Source organism: Glycine max, chromosome 10 (assembly GCF_000004515.6).
Source record: "Glycine max cultivar Williams 82 chromosome 10, Glycine_max_v4.0, whole genome shotgun sequence".
NCBI lineage: Eukaryota > Viridiplantae > Streptophyta > Magnoliopsida > Fabales > Fabaceae > Glycine > Glycine max.
The window spans coordinates 3,454,980-3,475,707 of record NC_038246.2 but is presented as its reverse complement, the minus strand read 5'-3'; the positions used below and the strand labels follow the sequence as shown (position 1 = coordinate 3,475,707).

The following is a 20,728-nucleotide window of genomic DNA, read 5'->3' as shown; positions in this document are numbered from 1 at the left end:
TTTTTCTTTTGGCTTCTGTTAAGGAAAGTTCAAGGAAACCGAAGGAATCATATTCCAAAGCTAGGATATCTAACGGATCTTTAGAATTGTTTTCAAAAGTCAAATTTAAGTTAAGCCTTACACAGAGAAATGATTAGCTGCAAAAAAAAAAAAAAAATCGAACCTAAGCTTTACCATTGAAGTGATTTGAACATTTGAGAAGAACCTAAATATTCACCTACATTTCAGTCCGAGAATGAAAATTCACCTACATCTCCTTGTTGAAATAGCTTTTTGAGGAATCTTTATATTCTTGGGAAAGATTATTCCCACAAACTTTTTTAAAACCTTTAAATTGATTATGGGAATGTCAGAACCAAAGTTCTGAAGCAAATAGAATTAATTATTTTTTCACACTAATTTCCTTTATGAAAATAAACCCTTCTAAATGAACTTTATCTCCAGTATATACTTATTATATTGTTTAGTCTTTTATACGTTTGAATTATCTATTACGCGCATCACTCCTACATCTATCAATTGTAACTTCTGCATTTTTCACAAAAGATGTGATTGTACCCACTTGAGACGTATGTCAGCACAAGTTAGTCCCTACATAGTGAATATGGATACCAATTTAGTTCCTAAAAAAATTAGTGACCAAAACTGACCCTTAAAAAAATTTAACTAGACTGATTGAAGATTCCCCCAAATTTTTAATTTTGAGAGATAATTCGTTTATTATTTTCATCAAACCAAATCAAGTCAAGTGATCTATCAACAATCAAGATGTATACTTTCTTTTAAATTTAAGTGGGCCAATCCAAATTGGCATTTTTCTGGCCACATTATTGGCCCGTTTCATAGGTCCCCCATAAAAGCATATAATTGTCGCAAGATTAGTGAGAAAACATGAAATTACGAATAATATCTTATTTAGGTAAACATCTTTTTTTCTAATCACAATATTGATAAGTACTTTTTCAGTTTTCAATCACTTATTCAACCAATACTTGCACCGTTTTCTAGCAACAGTCAAACTTGCTATGGTGATGCTTCTTTTTCATGTCACCTTTGAAGCCTACGGTTTATCTTGCTGTCACGTAGTAGTGGGACCTCAATTATGTTATTTTGATCGAGAATTAGGGAACCGCATCCTCTACACTTCATCAAGGAACACAGTTAAGTAGTTGAATCCAACACTTTATATAGTTAATATATTCATATTAAAGCTTCTCTATAGTTATAAATCAATTAAATTTAATGGTTCTGATTAAAGGTGCAAGTACTTTTCACAAATGCTGAATTTAACATTTCCTTAGAGCTTTGAAAACTCATGTTTGCGTACAAATGTTATGGCTTTGAACATGACTTGCCAACGGCAAAACAACCATTTTGTATGATTAGCAAGCAAAATAAAAGTCACTACTCACAACTCTAAATGAAAATTTGAGTACTGAATAGCATAATTAACAAATAGTTTCAAAATTATAAAAAGAATTCAAAAATACAAAAAAGATGCATGATGAATGTCACAATGTGCCATAAACCCGGACTACCTCTTCTTTATCTCTAACGAATATTTGAGTTCCATGTGACACCTTCTGTCATCATCTTCAAACTATAACACAGCAAACAAAGAGTGTCAAGTTTATACAAGTAGTTGTGCAAATTACACACACAAAAGACGGTGTAAAACACATACTATTGTCTAACAACTTCAGCAACTAGGAAAACCATATAAATCATTACATCTTCATTCATTTGGATTATGAATTCGTAAAATATAGCCTTTGGAAATTAAAATAGTGGCTGTAAAATATAAGGGCAAATTAGATGACTAATCCATAGATGATTGTGATAAGTATTGATGCCTGACTATAATGAACTAGAGCACAATGGTAAGTAACGAGTCTTTAGGATTTTCAAATTTCAAGCACTAAACACAGGTGTGAATCAGTATTCAGGCTGTCTAGAGCATGATATGAACCAAACAGGTACAAGTTGAAATCTCTCAAAGGCAAAAGAAAGAAAAAAGAAAAACAGGTCGTTACTTTCAAATGTTATGACAATATTCCTCAAGTTGCAGATCTTAGATGCAGGTATAAAATATACATATCAAATATCAGTTAATAAAAGTATAACTATGCAGATAAGTAACCATATATTTGCCTTTAAAATTAAGACACTTGCAAAATGCATTGTTTACTTAAAAAATACTTCAACCAGAAGGTTCAAGACAGCAAATTCACTACAAAAATTAGGTAAAACAGACATGTGTAATTTTACTTTTCATACCTTAATCTTAGCAGAGTATACACCCCTTGCAAGCACACCAGATGGAGTGATGTCCTCTTTTAAGGCATGTACATATGGTTCTTTTTGGGGAGCAAAGGTACCCAACATTCCTTTGCTCTGGTCAACTGAAATGCCCAAGAATATATATGAAATTATGAATTCTCAATGTAATGCACTAATGCATAAAAAAGATGTCATCACCAATTAACTAATGTCAACAAAAGATATATGTTTTTTGTACAATCATACTACCTATGAAAATAGCGGTGGCAGTGCAATTGACAAAAAGTAAGTTCTAATAAATAAACCAGGTAATGAAAATTAAGATTTGCTTAAAGAAGCTGTTATTTGACAACTACTAAGACTTAAACAAAGTTTTAATACTTTATTTTCTTTTCCAACTTATGAACATATCACTTCAAGGAGAGGAAGATTTAACAGAGCAATTACTATTCCACAGGCAAGCCACCATTTGCGTTGCTCCCTTTTTTCTCCTATGGAGGTACGAAAACCTAATGTTCCCACAAGTATGATGAAAAAGGAATCTAATTATCACAAAAAATGCAAGGCCAAACCCTGACTCGAAGGATGACAAATAGATCAAATAATCAGTAATACTTTCAATTGCTTCTCAAACACATCAAAAGTAAATTCCGTAGAGCATTTGCTCCAGAAGCATATATGATGGTATTGAAGTTCCAGATTCAAACTGATGAACTTATCTAGGTGAATATTGTATGATCATTATTTTAGATTATACAAAAAAGTTAGAGAGCCAGGTTTCCAGAGTCATGAGCCAAGACATTATTGTTTTAAACCCACGAATTTTAAAGTCAATTAATAACAGTAAAATAATAATCATCCAACAAACTCAAGAATATCTAGCAAGTAAAGCAACAAACAAATTGTGGTTACAGTTGCATTGTGATCAGCAATATTGCGGGCAAATGCAGCCATGTATACAGTTGTGGATACCTCAAAAACCACAATATTTCAATTCAGCCAATTGTTGTTGCAAACCACAATTTAAAATCATGTGAGAAAAGTGTTGACAGTTTACCTTGAAGCCCTCCTTTCCACACAGTGTTGCAGTATGTCAAGCCAGACACGATGTTGTGCAGAACACTGAATTTGAGCTTAAGCTGATAATGAGAGCCCTCCCTGAGAGTAAACAGAATATGACCATTTTGGCTTTCATCCACAGATAAAGAAGTAATAACTTCACCAAAATCCTCAGAGATTATTCCAATGGAATGGAATTTCACTTCAGGATGTATCTGACCTACATGGATAAGGAAAAAAAAACTTATAAACACAACCAAGCAAAAGTGCTGTGGAGGTTAAACAAGGATAATAAACAAACTCCTTAAACACACCATCCAAATCACTTTCCATGCATCCTAACAGCTTCTCTTTCCATCTCCTTAGGCTCTCATCCTCCTGCACAGCACAACCAACATTCAAATAAAAAAAAAATCACAAGCAAAAGTCACTTTCTTAACCGATTATGAGAAACTACCTTGGAATACATCAGGAAATCATTTGATTCTATGCAGTGTTTATTCACAGAATACACGAGAAGCTGTACATAATAAAATACTAATGATCTAAAAGACATTTTGCAAATATTTACAATTACTTGAACGGTTTTATATTGAATCATTCAAGGCATTCTATTGTAATCTCTACCTAATTTAACCAGTGAGAGCTTTCATCAGAATACATGAATTGAAAACAAACAACCCATTAAGCAAAAACAAATAAATAAAAAATTAAACTTGCTGCCAACCCATGATTTTAAAAGTAAAGGGGGGGGGGGGGGGGGAGAATCGGAAAAACCTTGTCTTTTTCGATCTGATCCTTGAGAGAAAGGAGAGGACCAGGAACAAAGGTGATATTTTTATGCTGACAAACGTCTTCTTCTTCCTCTTCCTCGGTTTCTTCTTCTTCTTCTGCCTCCTTCCTATGATGAAAAGTTTCAGGTGGGTTTTGTTGTTTAGTTGAAGCAATCCCAGAAGAAGAGGATGGCCCTGCTTCTTCATCTGTTATCCTCCAGTTTGCACCCTCCATGTCTCTCCAGAAAGTCAAGTAGAGAAGCTCCTCTCTCTCTCTGTTCCGTTCTGTTTTGTTCTCTGTAGACACTTTTTCACAAAAAAGGCAAAACTGAGGGTCAGGGGAGACAAGGAGTGTTTAGTACAACGTATAAATACACTGTCTGCCCTTGTTTTGCATATTCTCTTTCCTTGTCCCTTTTATTAGGGATAAGAGCAACAGTAGACTCGGTTATGCAATAAAATCACTAACTTTATTTATACGTTAAATTTTTTATTAACAAATCTTAGTACCACACATAATTATGTAATAAAAAATAAGAAAAATGTAAAAAAAAAAAGAAATATATAAAAAACTGTTACATAAACATGTTCTATGTTTGGCGACACTAGCTTGAGTCCGGTAATGTCCCCAGCTTCTGAGTTTTTCGACCATCATCTAACACTTAACTAGTTGTTAGTCTCATGTTCAATCTCGAAGTACTCAAGTGCCTATGACAACTAAGGACATGTTTGAGTACATGTTGCAACGGATATTTCCTCATTCTGAGGCGTAAAATGCACAAGTAATAAAATTGTATATTTTGTGTTTTGTGCGTTGAGAAGAAGGGAAGTACGTTGATAAATGCTACACATACAGATGCCCAAAAGCTACACATACAGAAGTAACTGCTACACATCGAGTCAAGCAAAACTCACGTCCAATTTCTACGTCTACCTAAAAGCTACTCTTTACAATTAACTTCAAATATTTAAAATGTTGATTCATGTTTTTTGAGTTCTAACACAGAACCAAATATGCAGAACATGTATGAATATTGACAGTAGTAAACATTTAAATGTATCATGATATATACAGAGCTTGTTTGAATGAGTTTAAAAAGCGAAATAAATGAAACTTATATTACTAACTGCATGTTTGTTTGCATGTTAAGAAATACATTGGATGTAAATATTTACGCCTTCAAAGAAATTATGACCTAATATCTTGATAGGTAGAGGTGGGTATATGAGTTTGGACTTGCAGACGGTCCATCTAATCTATAGACTTAGTATGTTAAGATCATTTAAATGCCAGTTTATTTGGAATTATTTGGTTAACTCACAGGTCAAATGGGTTTGGTTCATGGGTTAACGAGTCATCCCACAAACTAATTATTTTTTAAAAATATTTTTATTATTTTTATAGATTTTTTACTTTTATTTACTTAGAACTATTTGATGTGTGGTTAAATATCATTAAGGATTTGATAATTAATACTTAGTGTGTACTATATTACTATATGCTGACATCATTCTTATTAATTGAATATTTAGAATTTATTGATGTCAAAATCTAGATATTGAGCTTTTTTTACATTTTATTTGATGTTTGAGTGATATAGATGAAGTTTTATTTTAAGTTTTACTATTTCATTAATCCATGTACATTTTCTTTTCTTTTTTTTTATTCATCTTATTTTAGATAATTTTCAGTTTTATCATTTTTAATAATTTTTCAGATTTTTAATATATCTATTGTTTTTTACAAATTTTCAAAGTTTTTATATATTATTAGGCCCACGGGCTAAGTCAGTTGGACATGGATCATTAAAAAAAACATGATCTATTTAATAAACAAGTCAACAAAATAAATCGAATTAAACAGATCATTGATTCGTACACTCACCTATATTAATAGGCACAACATATAACACTTAGATAAGTATTGTTAAGCTTCATGACATATTTATATGACGTAACTTTGGTTGAAACAGTATCTTTTCTATTTTATTTTATTTCTATTTCTGTTTTCCTTTTTCTTTTTTTCTTTCTCTGTTTCATTTCTCATCCAAACAACCATATGAGAGTGATATTCCAAAGTCATTAGCTAATAAAGCCTTTCGTGTGGTATTCCAATTATAATTTATCTATGAGAATTATTTATTGACTTATTGTTTCTGGGGTTTCCTTTCTAAATGCATTTTCTTTTGAAAGTGAAGTCTAGAAGAGAGAGAGACCAAATCAGTTAAAAAAAAAAAAACTTGATTAAAAATAATGGTGTTAATCCAACACCTCATTCACGCCAAGCGTCAACCATCATAATCTCTTAGCCTGACCTTAAAAAAAATAATCCCAGATATGGCTTATCGTGCTCATGCAAATGGTATCGACATCAAAAATATTAAAAATACACTTTTTTTATATTAAAAATACACTTTGATACTCATGAGTGTGTTAAGGTGATGCTTACAAAAATGAAATATCAAATATCGAAAACGCAAACAGCTAAACAGGGATTAATATCATAAGGCAATTTAAATAAAGTGAACCCTTGAATATACTTCATGAATTCACCAAACAAAAATAATAATGTACAAAAAAAATTATTTAGATACAATAATTTAAAAAATAATCAATGTCTAAATATGTCATGTCCAAAATCATTTTTGCATGAAAGAGGAGTTCGCAAGCAAGGAAATCTAACTCAAATCAAATCATTATAAACAAGAAAAAAGCCTCTATTTTTTTTTTTTACTTTTCCTTTTATTACTTTCTGAATTGACCTCTAAAGAAGCATGTGAAAAAGTATACATGAATAGTTGAATACGTCAAGCATGAATCATTGCATCACAAAACTGCTTGTAGAGTTTGCCAACTTTTTCTTTTGTTTATTACTATTGCTTCTTATGAACTAGCCTTCCAAACCATGATCAATATCTCTCTCCTAGCTATCCTGAGACAGAAGGATTCACAGGAAAATTCCTTGCTATTTAATCTCTAAAAGAAACATGCTTGCTCTTTTGCTTCTACCAGTATACCAGCCATCATAGAATGAGTCATCTGAAAGGTTCAACAGGTGCAGATTCTTCAAGAAAGTGTGCTGCTTGAAAACATTCGGCAGCTTCAACTAATGATGATGCTGTACCCTCAGCCTTGTGAAGAAGGCCAAGATTATACCAAGCAGAAGCGTTGAATCTGTCGTGCCGTAGCGCATCCATCAGAAAGCTTTTAACTGCTGGATTTGATTTATTACTGCATCGTTTAAGAACTACAGCAGTGGAGATTATGCTAAGGACATGGCCAGGATCAATGTCCAAGGCATCACCAAAAGCTTTTAGAGCCTCTTTGTATTGACCTTTTGCTTCGTACACTATGCCTGTGAAATTTAACAAACAAAACAACCCATATGTCTGAGAAAGTGAGAAGCAACTAGAATGGAAAACTTCATGAGTATTCACCATGTTATCAATTTCAATAAGATTGTACAATATGATACAACTTATTCTGCTGAAAATAGCACACTTTCATCAATATATCATGCTACATATGTTTATGATTTTTGAAGCTGTTATATATGGTACTTTGTGAAATATATTTAGTTATGCACGTAGACAAAGGTTAGATTGTCATCACTATCAACAAATTTGGATTATGTTATTAGATCTATTTCATTGTTTTATTGTTATTTGGAGTATGCCCCCGGGGTCTCATCCAATCTTTTGGCACCTTAGTGCACCAACATATTGCATAGCTGTATATAAAGAATACCCCAAATAAACAATATTCTCCACATCAAACAATATCTGGCAGTTATTTTCAAGTGATGAAAACCTGTTAGCATCCTTTTCGTCTCGGGGAAAATTAAATGGAAAAAAATAAACTCAAAAATAAAAATCAGATATATTTACCTATTGCATGACATCTGGAAGCAGAGAGTGGTTTGATGGCCTCGGATTTTGAAAGACACACCTCTGCATCGTGCCACTGTAAAAGACTGATATATACATAAGCAATATCATGCCATATTTCCACTTCCAAGTTCCTAGCACGATCTCTATTGTCCTGTAATGAGGTAGGGGAGAAAAATTAAGCAGCTAGAACAATTTGTCTTATTGCACAAGTTAAAATGAAAAATTATTAAAAAGGAAAAGAAAAACTTAGAGACAAAGAATACAAATAAAATGCATCCAGATTCAACAATGTTTATACTGAAGCAAGAGTTAATTTTTGAAATTCCAAATGCAAACAGTCATTCTAAATTGAACATTAATGGCAATTGCATATGTCTAAATCCTATATAGTCTTGCATGAACCACATCAACTTCAACTCATCCATAAAAAATGCTTCAACACGTAAACTGAGCATTATGCAGGTACAACAAACAAAACATTTATATTTTGTTTTGAAAAACAGCACATCCTGGTAGATTGCATCTAAGACATGAATGGTAGACCTAGAAAGCAACCATCTAGTTGCGGAGCCGTCACCAAATAGTTTGACAGATCTGCAGACAACCGACCATAAACAGCAAATACAATAAGATGAATTTAGTAACGAACAATGTTCAACAAATCCTTGTGCCTGATTTCTTTAAGTAAATGTTCTTTTAATGGATCTTTAAGGAAATGTTAAGGTATGTACATTTCAACAATGTGGTATACAGTATGACTTAAAAAATGTTTTTATAGCAAATACAGTTGATCAAACTAATGCCACTAACTAATAAATAACAACTCTTAAGCTTGAACTTGGAGAGAATGGGGATTTAGTAAGTATGTATCCTAGTAATAGCCAAGTATGAGTTGAATAATTCTTCAGGCACAATGTGTGGACTGTTCGGATTCCAAAATATGAGATTGAGATACAATGGAATGATAAATAATAGATTTGAAATTATGACACTTCAAGAATGTAGAACCCAGACAAACCTAACACCCTCTTGAAAGGGATGTGTGACTATGTATGCTACTATTTTAATTGAATGAAACCCTTATTGAAGGAGGTAATATCTGGCATATAGGAAAAAGAAAAAAAGAAAAACTCTCAAGAAAAGAAAAATACTACACAATAAGAATGTGTTCCTATTCAAATTCTAAAGGGAAAGAATAAGAAAGCTCAATTGAAGGAAAAATCAGCATAAGTTATTACAACAGCAAACTGATAGAACTGAAACCTTATATAGCTTCTTCCCAGAACCAAATCCTTTACTCTGAATTTGAAGAACAGCAAGTAACTGCGTATATGTCTCAATGGCATTCCTTAACTGGCCCTGTGCAATTTGAAGTTTAGCTTTTGTTCGCAACAAATCACCCTGATCCCATTTTCCAGTTTGATCCAAAGCAGTATTGACAATAGATTCAGCATCCAAAAACTGTTTTTGAGCAGACAATATCCGGGCTAACAATAACCATCCTTTAACATTAGAACCACCTTCCAGTTTTAGAAAGCACTTTGCATAATAAAATGCAGCATCCAACTTCCTTTGTTCTGCGTATTCTAAACTTAGATGGTATAGTACAAGGGGGTTTCTCATTCTGCCAGCAGTTTCTAGGGCGTGAAGTGCCTCAGATTGTCTCTTAAGCCTCTCAGAATCAGAAGCAGCCAATTTCGAATGTGCTGAAAGTGAAACACCAAGAAAGAAATTGGCATGATTTTCTAGCTGATTACATCTACCATCCAAGTTTTGAAGCACTCGCTTAGCAAAGCTTACTCCTTCTTCCGCAAGAGTAGAGTTCTCACAACAAATCTTAGAAGCCATTAACAAACCAGGAACATGGTGTTGATCCTCTCTACTCCTCAACAACTTTCTGAGAAGATCCAGGGCTACCAAGTCCTTACCTGCTCCATAATAACAAAGAGCTAGAGCATAGTACCTTTCACTTCGATGGATAGTCGCAGGAAGCAATTCTTCCAATTGATTGGCTAAAGCTGTCAAATCGCCTGAAACAGACAGAGCAAATGAAAGGTGGTCTAAAATTGAAGGATCCCACTCGATTCTATTCAGAGAGACCTTTCTTAATAAAATCATTAAAAGAAGTATAGCCTCTTCTATGTTGTTTCTAGGCACAAATGAGCCATCCATTTGGGAACGGAGATTAGGGGGTGTTGCTTCTCCTCCACTATAAAGAAGAAAAACAACGAATTCTTTCTGAATCTTTGCTATAGTCTCTGCATCAAGATTCCAATGATGAAGGAGTGCTCGTCGGTAAGACAAAATAGCTTCACGTGGACAATCAGCAAGTTTCCATAATTCTGGAAGCAGCTCAACTGCCTTGTTGAGGGTCTCCTGCAATTTACATTCAGCACCAAAGTTATCAGGCATGCCTTCAGGCAATGAAGACTCCACTATATCCAGAATAACTTTGCAAGATTGGGCAGCCTCTGCATGAATGATTGGAAAGATACATTAGAATATGCTATGACTTCTCATTCTCATGGAGCTTATCAATTTCATAGTTTTCAAAACCACTCAAGTTCAGAAAAACTCCATCCTTTCATCAAACAATTTCTGCCAAAAATGTCAATATTGTGGTTACTGGAATCTCCAGGTAATGTAGTTCTCAGGTAAAAAAGATGGACAACACAATAATCAGGTCAAGTAACAGGGTATATCGGGAGGGGCCATATTATGGAAAGTAGCTGGCCGAAAAGGATTTACTAGGTGCAGATTGAAAAGGAAATATGCAACAAAAACCCAAATCTCTTGAAGTGAAAAAAAAAAAAAAAAAGACAAGACTTTGAATCACAAAACCAGTGGGGGTACCTTTAAACCTTTCAAGAACCTGCAAAGATTTTGCTTTTAGGAATACAGCTTCCAATAGTAAGCCAACAGAATGTATAGACATTTGTGGTTCAGCATGATTTTGAGAATGTCTCTTGCGGCGTTCTCTGCTTCGGGAAAGGGCGATTTTGATCTTAGGAGTCACAACACCTATATCTATTCCCTCAAAGACATGCAAAGCAGCTACTATATTCCCTTTCTGATATTCATATCTTCCTAGCAGAGCTCTAGCTTCCTGCACATTATAGACATGTTTTTCTTTAAATAATAATAGTAGCCATAGATAATCACTAATTTAAAATAAGAAGAAACACATACACAAACACACTAAGTTACTGGCTTTATTGACTTAATTTAAATTCTAAAGTCCAAAAAAATTGCATTGTTTAAATCTAATAAATGGACATCAGATCAGACAAACAACATGCAATAGCCATGATCTCAGAAATATAGAAACCAGTGCCTTGGTCATATATTTAATTAAGATGAAGTATTTTGTCAAACAACAACAGATAGATGCCGACTTTCCAGTGCACAATGACAAGCATAGACAGAAAAGTCTGAAAGTAGTTTATACATCCACACCACAAATAACCTAAACAAGAAGAAACCATGCTGACAAGCCTGCAATCATTTCAAACATATATATATATATATATACACTCTCAGTCTCTCGAGGGCCTAGAGTAAATAACAAAGAACAAATCATATCTGACTATTCAGTATAACAACCAAAGGTAAGGTGTTTTGATGAAATCAACCTCATAGTTCAAGATGCCACTCTCACGTAAGGATGATTCAGCTTCTTCTATGTTGCCAGTGTCCGGCTTCTTATCAAACTGTTCAGCCAGGCAAGAATTTTCACTAGCTGAAAAGTCCTTGATTGCACTTGCAAGAGATCCAGATGACGAAGGAAACAACACTTCATCGTCAGCTCCTCCCAACGACTCCCCGGAGCGTAGGCACTTCATTATCTTCCCTGCAAACTCACCTCCCTTCCTCTCTCTCTCTAATCCTGCTTCTTCCCATACTTCTCCTCTTCACTCAAAATTCTGCAAATCCAGCAATGTCACACACAATTCAAATCTCAGACATCACAAAAAACAACCGTTTCAGAACCTTATACTCTCCTGTTCATGCATTTAGATTAAGCAAAAATCAAGAGCGCCGCAAATTTGGAATTTCCAACAAAAATGTTCGTACTGGGTAAACTGTATGCAGTGGAATTGAAATCCCATAACAGGAAAAACAAACACAACAGAAAGATTATAAAGTAATTAGAAAACAAGTATAACCCTTTAAGTCAAAAACCACAAACCCCACCACTAAAAAGTAAAATTCGAGTCAAACCCATTCAGATTCCCTCATCTTCGTTCTGTTGTATTGACGCAAACCCCTTTAAAATTTGTATATGTCAAATAAAATTGAGAAAAAGGATAATGGAGCCAAATTCACAAAATTGAAACCGACCCACAATGACTCAGCAACTATAAAATTCATAAGAAGGAGGGAAAAAAGGCAAATCATTTCCACAAAATTTGCTAGTGAATTCAGTTGAGCAAAAGGTTTAAACTTTGAACTTGAACCGTGTGAAACCAGTAGAGTGTAAAAGAAAACAAGAGAAAAGAAAGCTCTCACCGTTTGAATTTCCAGAAAGAAAAGCAGAGGGTGCAAAAAACAGCAACACCCATTACTGAATTTGAGCAATCAAATCAAAGCCACCTTTGAATCCACGAGAGCAACAAAAAAAAAAAAAAAAAAAAAGCAGAGAACCTTTCGTTGTTTTACTTTTCTATGCTTCTACTCTATTTTATTTTATTTTCCTCTACTTGTGTGTGTGATGATATTTACTTGAAGTGAAATTGGTGTAGAAACAGAAGAGAATGAGAATGGAAGGAAGAAGATCTGACAGAAACAGCAACAGCAATGAGAGGGTATGTATTGTATGTATGGTTAAGGTTAATGTTACAACTGTTAGTGTTGTGGGGCCCAGTCCAGTAAATGTTTTATTACCGCTGGTAACAGTAACAGCGGAGGGAAAGTATTTGCCACGTGGAATAAGTTTCAAAGTCGTGCGCTGGCTCTCATTCACTCTTCACACCCACTCATCAATTTATTATTATTTATTATTAGTAGAATAGAATAGTACACACGCCTACAACAACGATTTTTTTTTTCACTTTTCTTATTCAAGTCATTTTCAAAATGACACAATTAGCCCCATCAATCATCATATTTATCCCTAAAGTTGACATTGTCAGTTTAATTTCCAAAATTATTATAATTTTATAAGTAATATTGTTGTGGAAATTTTTATATTTGCTATGAAAAATTCAAAAATATCACCTAAAATTTGTAGGATAATTGACGTATAATTAAAAAACTTTTTTCTTTTTAATTTGTGTTTCTTAAAAAAATAGTCAAATGACTACTTTTGTACCCAAAAGTGTTATGCGCTGTGAATTTAGTGTCTAACAAAAAAAGTCTTTAAAAGTGTAATTTATGTTAATCCAAAATTTAACAAGTTATGTGATTTAAGTGATAATATAAACATATTTTTTATTATATAGTAATGGTTTTACGATCTCTAAAATAATATTATGACATATTATTATAAAATAAATATTGAAATAATAGTTTTGTAATTAAATTTAGCACTTCTAAATAAAATTATGATCAATTTACAGTCATCGCACCATTAATTTTTAATTAATCAATACAAAATTTCTAATTCAATTTATTGACATGGTTCACTACTTTTACACGTATAAATAAATAAAAATTGAAGCAATAAGTCATTGAAATATATATCAGTACAATTTTTAATTCGATAAATTCATATTAATTATATGATTGTTTCAATTATATTAATTAAAATAATACAAGATTTATATATATACATATATCCTCAGTTGTTTATATATTTTTGTATGCATTTTTATACATATTTTCTAATAAATATTTTTATAAAATAAAAAATTATAATTTATAAACTTAGTACCTGTACGTGGCACACGAGTCATACACGAGTATATAAATATGAAACTCATTTTATACGTATATCAATATCAGAAACTCGTTTTATTAAACTTGCTCGTCCACCAACTTGTAAATGTAAGTCTGTGAGTGAAATATGATTATGTAAACTCTCAAGTCTCAACATATAAGAGACTATATACCAGATGATTCAACTATCTTTAAGAATATGATATACATTAAGGTAAGAAGAATATAAACACCAATCTACACTAGTTATTGAATCCATATGTAGGCAGTTTAGAATCATAAGGTCCTGACTCTAATTTTTTAGGAAAGTTTGTGTTGCTACGTAACAATGATATACTACACCCAAAAGATGCTAGATGTAAATATGGAGCAAAGTTCATAATACACGATAGTAGGCTCGGTTCCTCCAACAAGAGGTTTCAATTGATGACATCTTAGATGCCATGATTCAAATAGAATCAATCTTTTGCATTTGAAAAACACCAATCTTCGTAGGATGTTATATGTAATCAACACATTCTGATATATTATATGCTTTCATATATGCATACAATCATATACATAAGTACATTCACCTTGGTTGATAAGCATATTGAAACACGATCGTCATGACCAAATGGCTAATATATAGCTTTTGACTCAATTAATTAGTCGCTACTTTTACCGTACTCCACATTTACAGTTATTAATCATCCTAAAAAAATAAAATGGAGAGAGATCGGAGTTTTGACTTCTGACAGATTGCAAATTTTGAATTTTGTCACATGATGCGTGCTAGTCAAAATAAAATATTGAAGTTCGTAAGCTCTTAGGCAACCAGTGCCTAATTTTAAAATAAAATTAAATTATAGTCATATGGGTGTGGCTTTGACTTCTTTTCATACCATTTTTCTCTCTTGGTTTTTTTTTTATGGAATTTTCTTTTTCTCTCTTGGTAGAAAACTCTTTTCTAAGAAATTCTTTGGCATTTAAGGCATAATTGAATAGTTATAATTGGTTAAACTGTTTGTGCTTTGAAGATGTAAAATTATATTTTTAAGTGAACTTTTTTAATGAAAAAATTATACTTCCACAAAATGACAAGGTTATAATTTATAGTTATCAGATTATAATAATATTAATCATTACAAGATAGAAAACAAAAATAATATAATAATACTTTAATTATATAAAAAATAGCTAGGTTTCAAAAAACAAATAACTCTTCATCTAATCCTTTTTACTTGGCATGTTCTAACTTTTAAATCAAGATCATAACTTGGAGAAAATGTGTTACTCTAACATGTTTGGGTTACATAACTTACATACGGGTATTTTGCACATTCAAAAACATTATTTAGAATGTGTAAGTTGTTTTATCTGAATATAATCTTGGATATCTACCTATTACTAAGTCGTATGCCGAATATGTAAAATAAAGTAAGAGAGAGTTAACGGGTGGGGCACACAGGGCACTATAATTATTGGGCCATGCCACACCATTGACCGAGGTAGGGCAGCCAAAACGCCTCATTGAAGATGATTCATGCACATTGACAAGAAGGAAAAAAAACAGAAATGAAAAAGAAGAAAAAAATGATAATGAGATGATATATGTATGCATGTGAGGAAATGAGTTGAACTATTTGTAATTTACTTAGAATATAATAATTACTTAAATATTGATTTTTTAATCAGAAAATCACATTGGTTGATATTCTTATTTATTGAATTTGGCAAGATTGTTTTACGGCGACATTTTTTTTTCCAGAACTCTTTCACAAATGGTGATAGATGTGGTGGGATGTACTTACTAAAATACTTCAACACTCAAGTTAGAAGAGTAAAGATATGTAAATATCATTATGTAGGTTGGAATGAAAATGATTTATCACTAATAATCTCATTTTATAGAGATGAGATTGGATTCTAGGATCTCAATTTTCCTTCTAAATTAATATCTATCATATCTTTCATCTAATAATAGATAGTTTCTGATTTTAGGGATTTATCTTTATTTTTTTGTTAGAATATAAAGTTTTTCTCTTTGTTTATTTAAATCTATTGGATACTATGAATCCAAGTAGTCTACTCCACTGACTACATAGACTTGTTGAGTTCAAGTAATACACTTGAATATAATTACTTAAATATTGATGTAAAAAAGATTGATTTCAGAGTTCAAGCCTTTATGAGTACAAGATAGTTTTAAAAATTGGACTAAATTACCCGATTAGACTTATGCTCCAATTTTTTGTGAATCAATAAGTATTTGAGATTTTTTCCGTTTGACATTTAATTAATCTCCTCCTTCGAATTGACCCATTTATGGTAATGTGATAGCTCCATTTATTGGACTTATGCTCCATTTGTTCTAAAAAATCAAGAATAAGTTAAACTAATAAAAAAAACAGCTAAAGTGATCAAAGTTAAACCAATAGAAAATCACTTAAAGTTCATCATCCTTTCTTAATAGGGTATTGTGTGGGAATCACTTATATGCATGCACAAGTTATTTGTGAAATTAATAACTTTTGATTAAAAAAGGAATTTCATAACTATTGAGTAAAAAAAAGAAATTATATTTGTAGCATTTCATATTAGGTTTAAATATATTTTTGTCCTTATAATGTAGTATTTTTTAATTTTTCATCCTTATTGGAAAAAATAATTTTTATCCTTATAAATTATATTTGTTTTTTTAGTCATTTGTATCATCATTTTTCATTACAAAAGTGATCATAGGACAAATAAAATGATGATATCATTATGTTAGGTTGTCACTCTAGGTGTCATCATGTATGGCATCATGACATTATCATATCATATCAGCGCAGTGTTGCATCATTATTAATTTAAAAGAACTAAAATTAAAACAAATATAATTTATATGGATTAAACAAAAAAATGGCAAATTTACAAGAACAAAAAATAAATAAGTCTCAAATTAAATATTAAATTCATGCATTTAATAATTAACACATGTAGCACCATCAAATTTTTGTAAATTCTTATCATAAAAAATGATTTATCACCATCATCACGATCACCCTCACCAATATTACATTATCTTCGTGGTTGCCACTATTGTCATTAAAATTATTATCATCATCACCATCACCATTATTGTTGTTGCCACAACCACTATTGCTATTGCCTTGTCACCAATATTTTGGTTGATGCCACCAAAAACTACCACCACAATTAATTAAGGTGGTGGGTAAGAAAGGGTGTTAGAAAGGCAGTGCAAGCAAGCGGAGCTTGAAGGAAGATATGAGAGAAAAGGAGAAAGAACAAGAGCTTAAAAGTAGAAAAGATATAAAAATAGAGACATGGATATATAAAATTAAGTTTTTATTTTATATTTTAACATGTAATTTAAGAGTTAAATATATGTTCATCTTTACAAATATGTCATTTTTTTCGTAAATTATATTTATTTTAATTTTTGTTCTTAATCATAACATGACACCTTGTACTAATGTAGCATAATTACATCATCATAACAACATCAAGTGATGATATGATACAATATTATCAAACACATAAAAATAATAAATATTCATTAAAAAAATTCAACAAAAGCATTAATCACATTAAATAATATACTTTTTATTAAAATAGTTTTAATTATTTAATGACTACCATAAAGATAATAATCAACAAATTTGATATAAATTTTATCATATCAAGATTATGATTTGTTTTAAATTAACATGAGAAAAACTTTTTTTCCATTAAACCAGTAGAATTGTCGTGTTGTGATATATCCAACGTGGTTAATGAAAAAAATAAATAATATATGCATTAATAATTATTTTTTTTACACTATCTTCCATTCTTCCAATTATAAAATATGATATATAATAAATGATAAATTTATTTATTTTTATAATAATTAATTTATATCAAAAATGACTTTTTGTCAAGGAAAAATTTAATTGATACGAGAAAACCCTTTTATCCCAATAAACCCTTCGAATTATAGGATTGTGAAATATTCCAAGTGGTTAATAAGAAAATTAAATAATATATACTGATGCCTTTTTAAAGAATACTTTAAAGACTTTAAATTTTAGTCCAAAAATAAATTTTACAAGTTAAAAAAAAGCATCACAAAGACTTTGAATTAAAAACAATTTTTGGTCCGGCATGCTAAAATAGTCTCAAGTCCACTACATTGTTTCGATCACTACATAAAATTTGTCTATAATCTAAAAAATTACCTTTGGAAAAAAAAGTAATTTAATTTACAATTCAATCCATTTATTTGGTTTTAAATTAGATTTAGTTTAGTTTTTATCCAAACCATACACACTCGTCTCTAGCCACACACACACACACAGAACAAATCCAATCGCGTTAAAATCAAATGGGTAATGTACAACTGTGACAACACTAGCTATTTATTTTATCCTTTTTACCATAATCACTGTGAGAGAGGAGGCACAAGCACTTCTAAGTTCTAACAGCACCAGATAAGAAAATTCCCAAAGCATGCTACTAGTAACAGATAACGAAAAAGACTTGAAGCCTTGAAATTCCCAATGCAGTGAACCCAGCACCAGCACTTTAACGATGAATTATTGGATATCCCGAAATTACATTAGACTCTTTTAAGTCTAACCAACTACTCCTAGTAAATTTTACGACCCATAATCAAAAAGTCTTTATATAGTGCGTGAAACAATTGGAAGAAACCACACACAGTCTCAGTATAAAAGGGCAAAATAATAATAATAATAATAATAACACGCGTGTCACATAATGCCCCTTGGATTCTCGCATCAGATTCCGTGTATTCGAGAATATAAATCACACACACACCCTCTTCAAGAAATCATCAAAAGTTAACATAACAATTAGTATCAACTGAGAAATTTCAAGTGACATAGAAAATAAACTCAACTATATTTTCTGCAGGTTGTTGTTGCACATTTAAACGACACATAACTGAAACTCCATAGAAATATTCTTTATTATATTTGGGAGTTAAAAATGTGGCACGCGCGTTACTTGAATCGATTTTTCTATTAGCATTCGTTAATCAGAGTAATTAATTCCACTAATCTAATCGAACGAGAGAGAAATTAAAGGTAAACACACACGTACAAGCAGAAATAAACAAAAGCCAGTAAGATATAAATATATAATTAGAGAAACATCTAGATTTGTTCAGCAAAAAATAGAGAGTACTATTAAAGCAAAGCAAAATCAAAATGAAAGGATTAAAAATTGTTGAAAGGAAAAAAGCATGTATTTCGCATGAGAATGCATACATCAAGAGGGATGACATACATACAAGTTGCATGCATCAGAAAATTTTCCCTCTTTCGAATTTAACCCAAAAAAAAAAAAAAGAGAGAGTGTCGGAGGAGAGAAATTACTCTCCCCGAGACAGAACGAGGGAGTGCGAATAGGATCGTTCCACGTGTCTCCCAGTGGGGTTTTGTTTTTGTGTTAGATCATATCATTCATCACAAAAAACGGGCGAGTTGGGTGGGGTTCACAACGCCAGGGAAGTGGGTCCCACCACCCTTCAACAAACCCGCCACTTCCGCGTACCTTTCCCGCTCCTCCGCCGTTGTTTTCCGGCACGGTTTCGCCGCCGCTGCCGTGGTGGTGGTCGCGGTCGGTTCTCCCTCCTCGCCGCCGTCCTCCGTCGATGTGGACAACGACTTTCCTTTGGGTGGGGCCCACGGCTGGCCCAGTAGAGTCCCTTTCGTGAGAAACTCGTGGGCCAAGTAGCCCGCCAGCAGTTGATTGGACGACGGCTTCGCCTCGGTGAGGGGCAAAGAGATGGGCCTATCGGGCTTGGGTAATTTATTGAGGGGTGGGGCGGGTATGGGCTTGGGCCTGTCGAATGTTTCATCTCTCTCTTTGCGCTTATTGGAAGTGCCAGTAGGTGTCAACACGCGACGAGGGGGGAGACGCATCGTTTTGGTATTCATGGCTCTCTATCCGCATGCCACGTCACTACTATACTTCCTCTTTTCTTTTAAAAGATAAAATTACACGAAACGGTAATTATCTTATATCTTCGGGTGAAAAAAGTAAATTGGAAAAATATAGGGGTAAATTGGTAAATTGACACGGAACGGATGGGGCACGCTAGAGTGAAGACGATATGATAGGAGACAGAGAGAAACGAGAAAATTTGTGGCCGGAATCTGGCAATTTTTTTAAGAGAGAGAGAGAGAGAGAAGAGAGAGAGAGAGAGAGAGAATCAAAACGCAAAAATGTGAGAAGAAGAGAATGCGCAGCGGGTCAGGGGCTTCGTTATTTATAGCTGAGCTTCTGCTTAATTGCCCTCGTGAAGTTCCGAGTATTACGTAAATGCCACGCGGCCTTGAATGACTCAATTACCCTCTCGTTTTATTGTGTACCCTAATCCTAAATGAACTTCAATTTCTTTTTCCCTTTTAGGCATGCCATGCTGCACAAGTTGTCAGGATTTGGATTCAGATTGCATTCGTTTTAAAGTGAAACTTTTATAAAATTAATTTAAATTATATTTTAGTTATGTTTTTTTATTAAGGATTATTTTAGTTATCTTTAATAGTTTAAAAATAGTCTTAGATCAGTTTTATCTAACTTTAAAACAAGCGAATCTTATGTTTTGGATTTTAACTTTTAAGTAACTTTTTAAACACGTCTAACTAAAATGCTGTTCAGTACAAGACGCGTGAGCATATACAATTGGTCCACCAAGAAAAAACCATATACTTTTAGAACAGTATATATTCGATCTACGTTTATTGAAATTCAATATATATATATATATATATATATATATATATATATATATATATTCTGAAATAAACTAAATGTTTTTATCAAAACATAAAATTAACATGTTGATGGTACGAT

At 32.4% G+C, this 20,728-nt stretch overlaps 3 protein-coding genes across 4 annotated transcripts; all 3 read right to left on the bottom strand.

Moving 5' to 3' along the window:
* Positions 1-897: 897 nt before the first annotated feature.
* Positions 898-4,511, bottom strand: LOC100803429 (rho GDP-dissociation inhibitor 1). 2 transcript variants are annotated; one of them, XM_006588627.4, is made up of 6 exons: positions 4,117-4,511; positions 3,654-3,717; positions 3,338-3,559; positions 2,278-2,402; positions 1,539-1,600; positions 898-1,138 (listed from the first exon to the last, which is right to left on the bottom strand). In XM_006588627.4, the coding sequence occupies exons 1-6, from the start codon at positions 4,345-4,347 to the stop codon at positions 1,048-1,050; spliced, it is 795 nt and encodes a 264-aa protein (XP_006588690.1). In that variant the 5' UTR covers positions 4,348-4,511; the 3' UTR covers positions 898-1,047. The 2 variants fall into 2 exon arrangements, with proteins under 2 accessions (XP_006588690.1, XP_003537087.2); XM_003537039.5 differs by having other exon boundaries at positions 898-1,143; positions 4,117-4,510.
* Positions 4,512-6,832: 2,321 nt separating this feature from the next.
* On the bottom strand, positions 6,833-12,808 carry LOC100800762 (protein NPGR2). The gene is made up of 6 exons (XM_006588626.4): positions 12,512-12,808; positions 11,635-11,925; positions 10,856-11,108; positions 9,266-10,473; positions 8,000-8,153; positions 6,833-7,467 (listed from the first exon to the last, which is right to left on the bottom strand). Exons 2-6 carry the CDS (start codon positions 11,842-11,844, stop codon positions 7,148-7,150), a joined length of 2,145 nt encoding a protein of 714 aa, XP_006588689.1. The 5' UTR covers positions 11,845-11,925; positions 12,512-12,808; the 3' UTR covers positions 6,833-7,147.
* Positions 12,809-18,995: 6,187 nt separating this feature from the next.
* LOC100798647 (uncharacterized) lies at positions 18,996-20,131 on the bottom strand. Its single transcript, XM_003537037.5, has one exon. The coding sequence runs from the start codon at positions 19,807-19,809 to the stop codon at positions 19,336-19,338; it is 474 nt and encodes a 157-aa protein (XP_003537085.1). The 5' UTR covers positions 19,810-20,131; the 3' UTR covers positions 18,996-19,335.
* Positions 20,132-20,728: the final 597 nt, after the last annotated feature.

Bases quoted from the DNA above. Each gene is read 5' to 3' on its own strand.
- LOC100803429 (XM_006588627.4), bottom strand. From the start codon at position 4,347: ATGGAGGGTGCAAACTGGAGGATAACAGATGAAGAAGCAGGGCCATCC. The intron at 3,560-3,653 runs GTGTGTTTAAGG...TTATCCATGTAG, and splicing joins CATGGAAAGTGATTTGGATG to GTCAGATACATCCTGAAGTG. The intron at 2,403-3,337 runs GTAAACTGTCAA...TGGGCATTTCAG, and splicing joins GTGGAAAGGAGGGCTTCAAG to TTGACCAGAGCAAAGGAATG.
- LOC100800762 (XM_006588626.4), bottom strand. From the start codon at position 11,844: ATGAAGTGCCTACGCTCCGGGGAGTCGTTGGGAGGAGCTGACGATGAA. The intron at 10,474-10,855 runs GTACCCCCACTG...TCATTCATGCAG, and splicing joins GGTTCTTGAAAGGTTTAAAG to AGGCTGCCCAATCTTGCAAA. The intron at 7,468-7,999 runs GTAAATATATCT...TAAATTTCACAG, and splicing joins TTCCAGATGTCATGCAATAG to GCATAGTGTACGAAGCAAAA.
- LOC100798647 (XM_003537037.5), bottom strand. From the start codon at position 19,809: ATGAATACCAAAACGATGCGTCTCCCCCCTCGTCGCGTGTTGACACCT.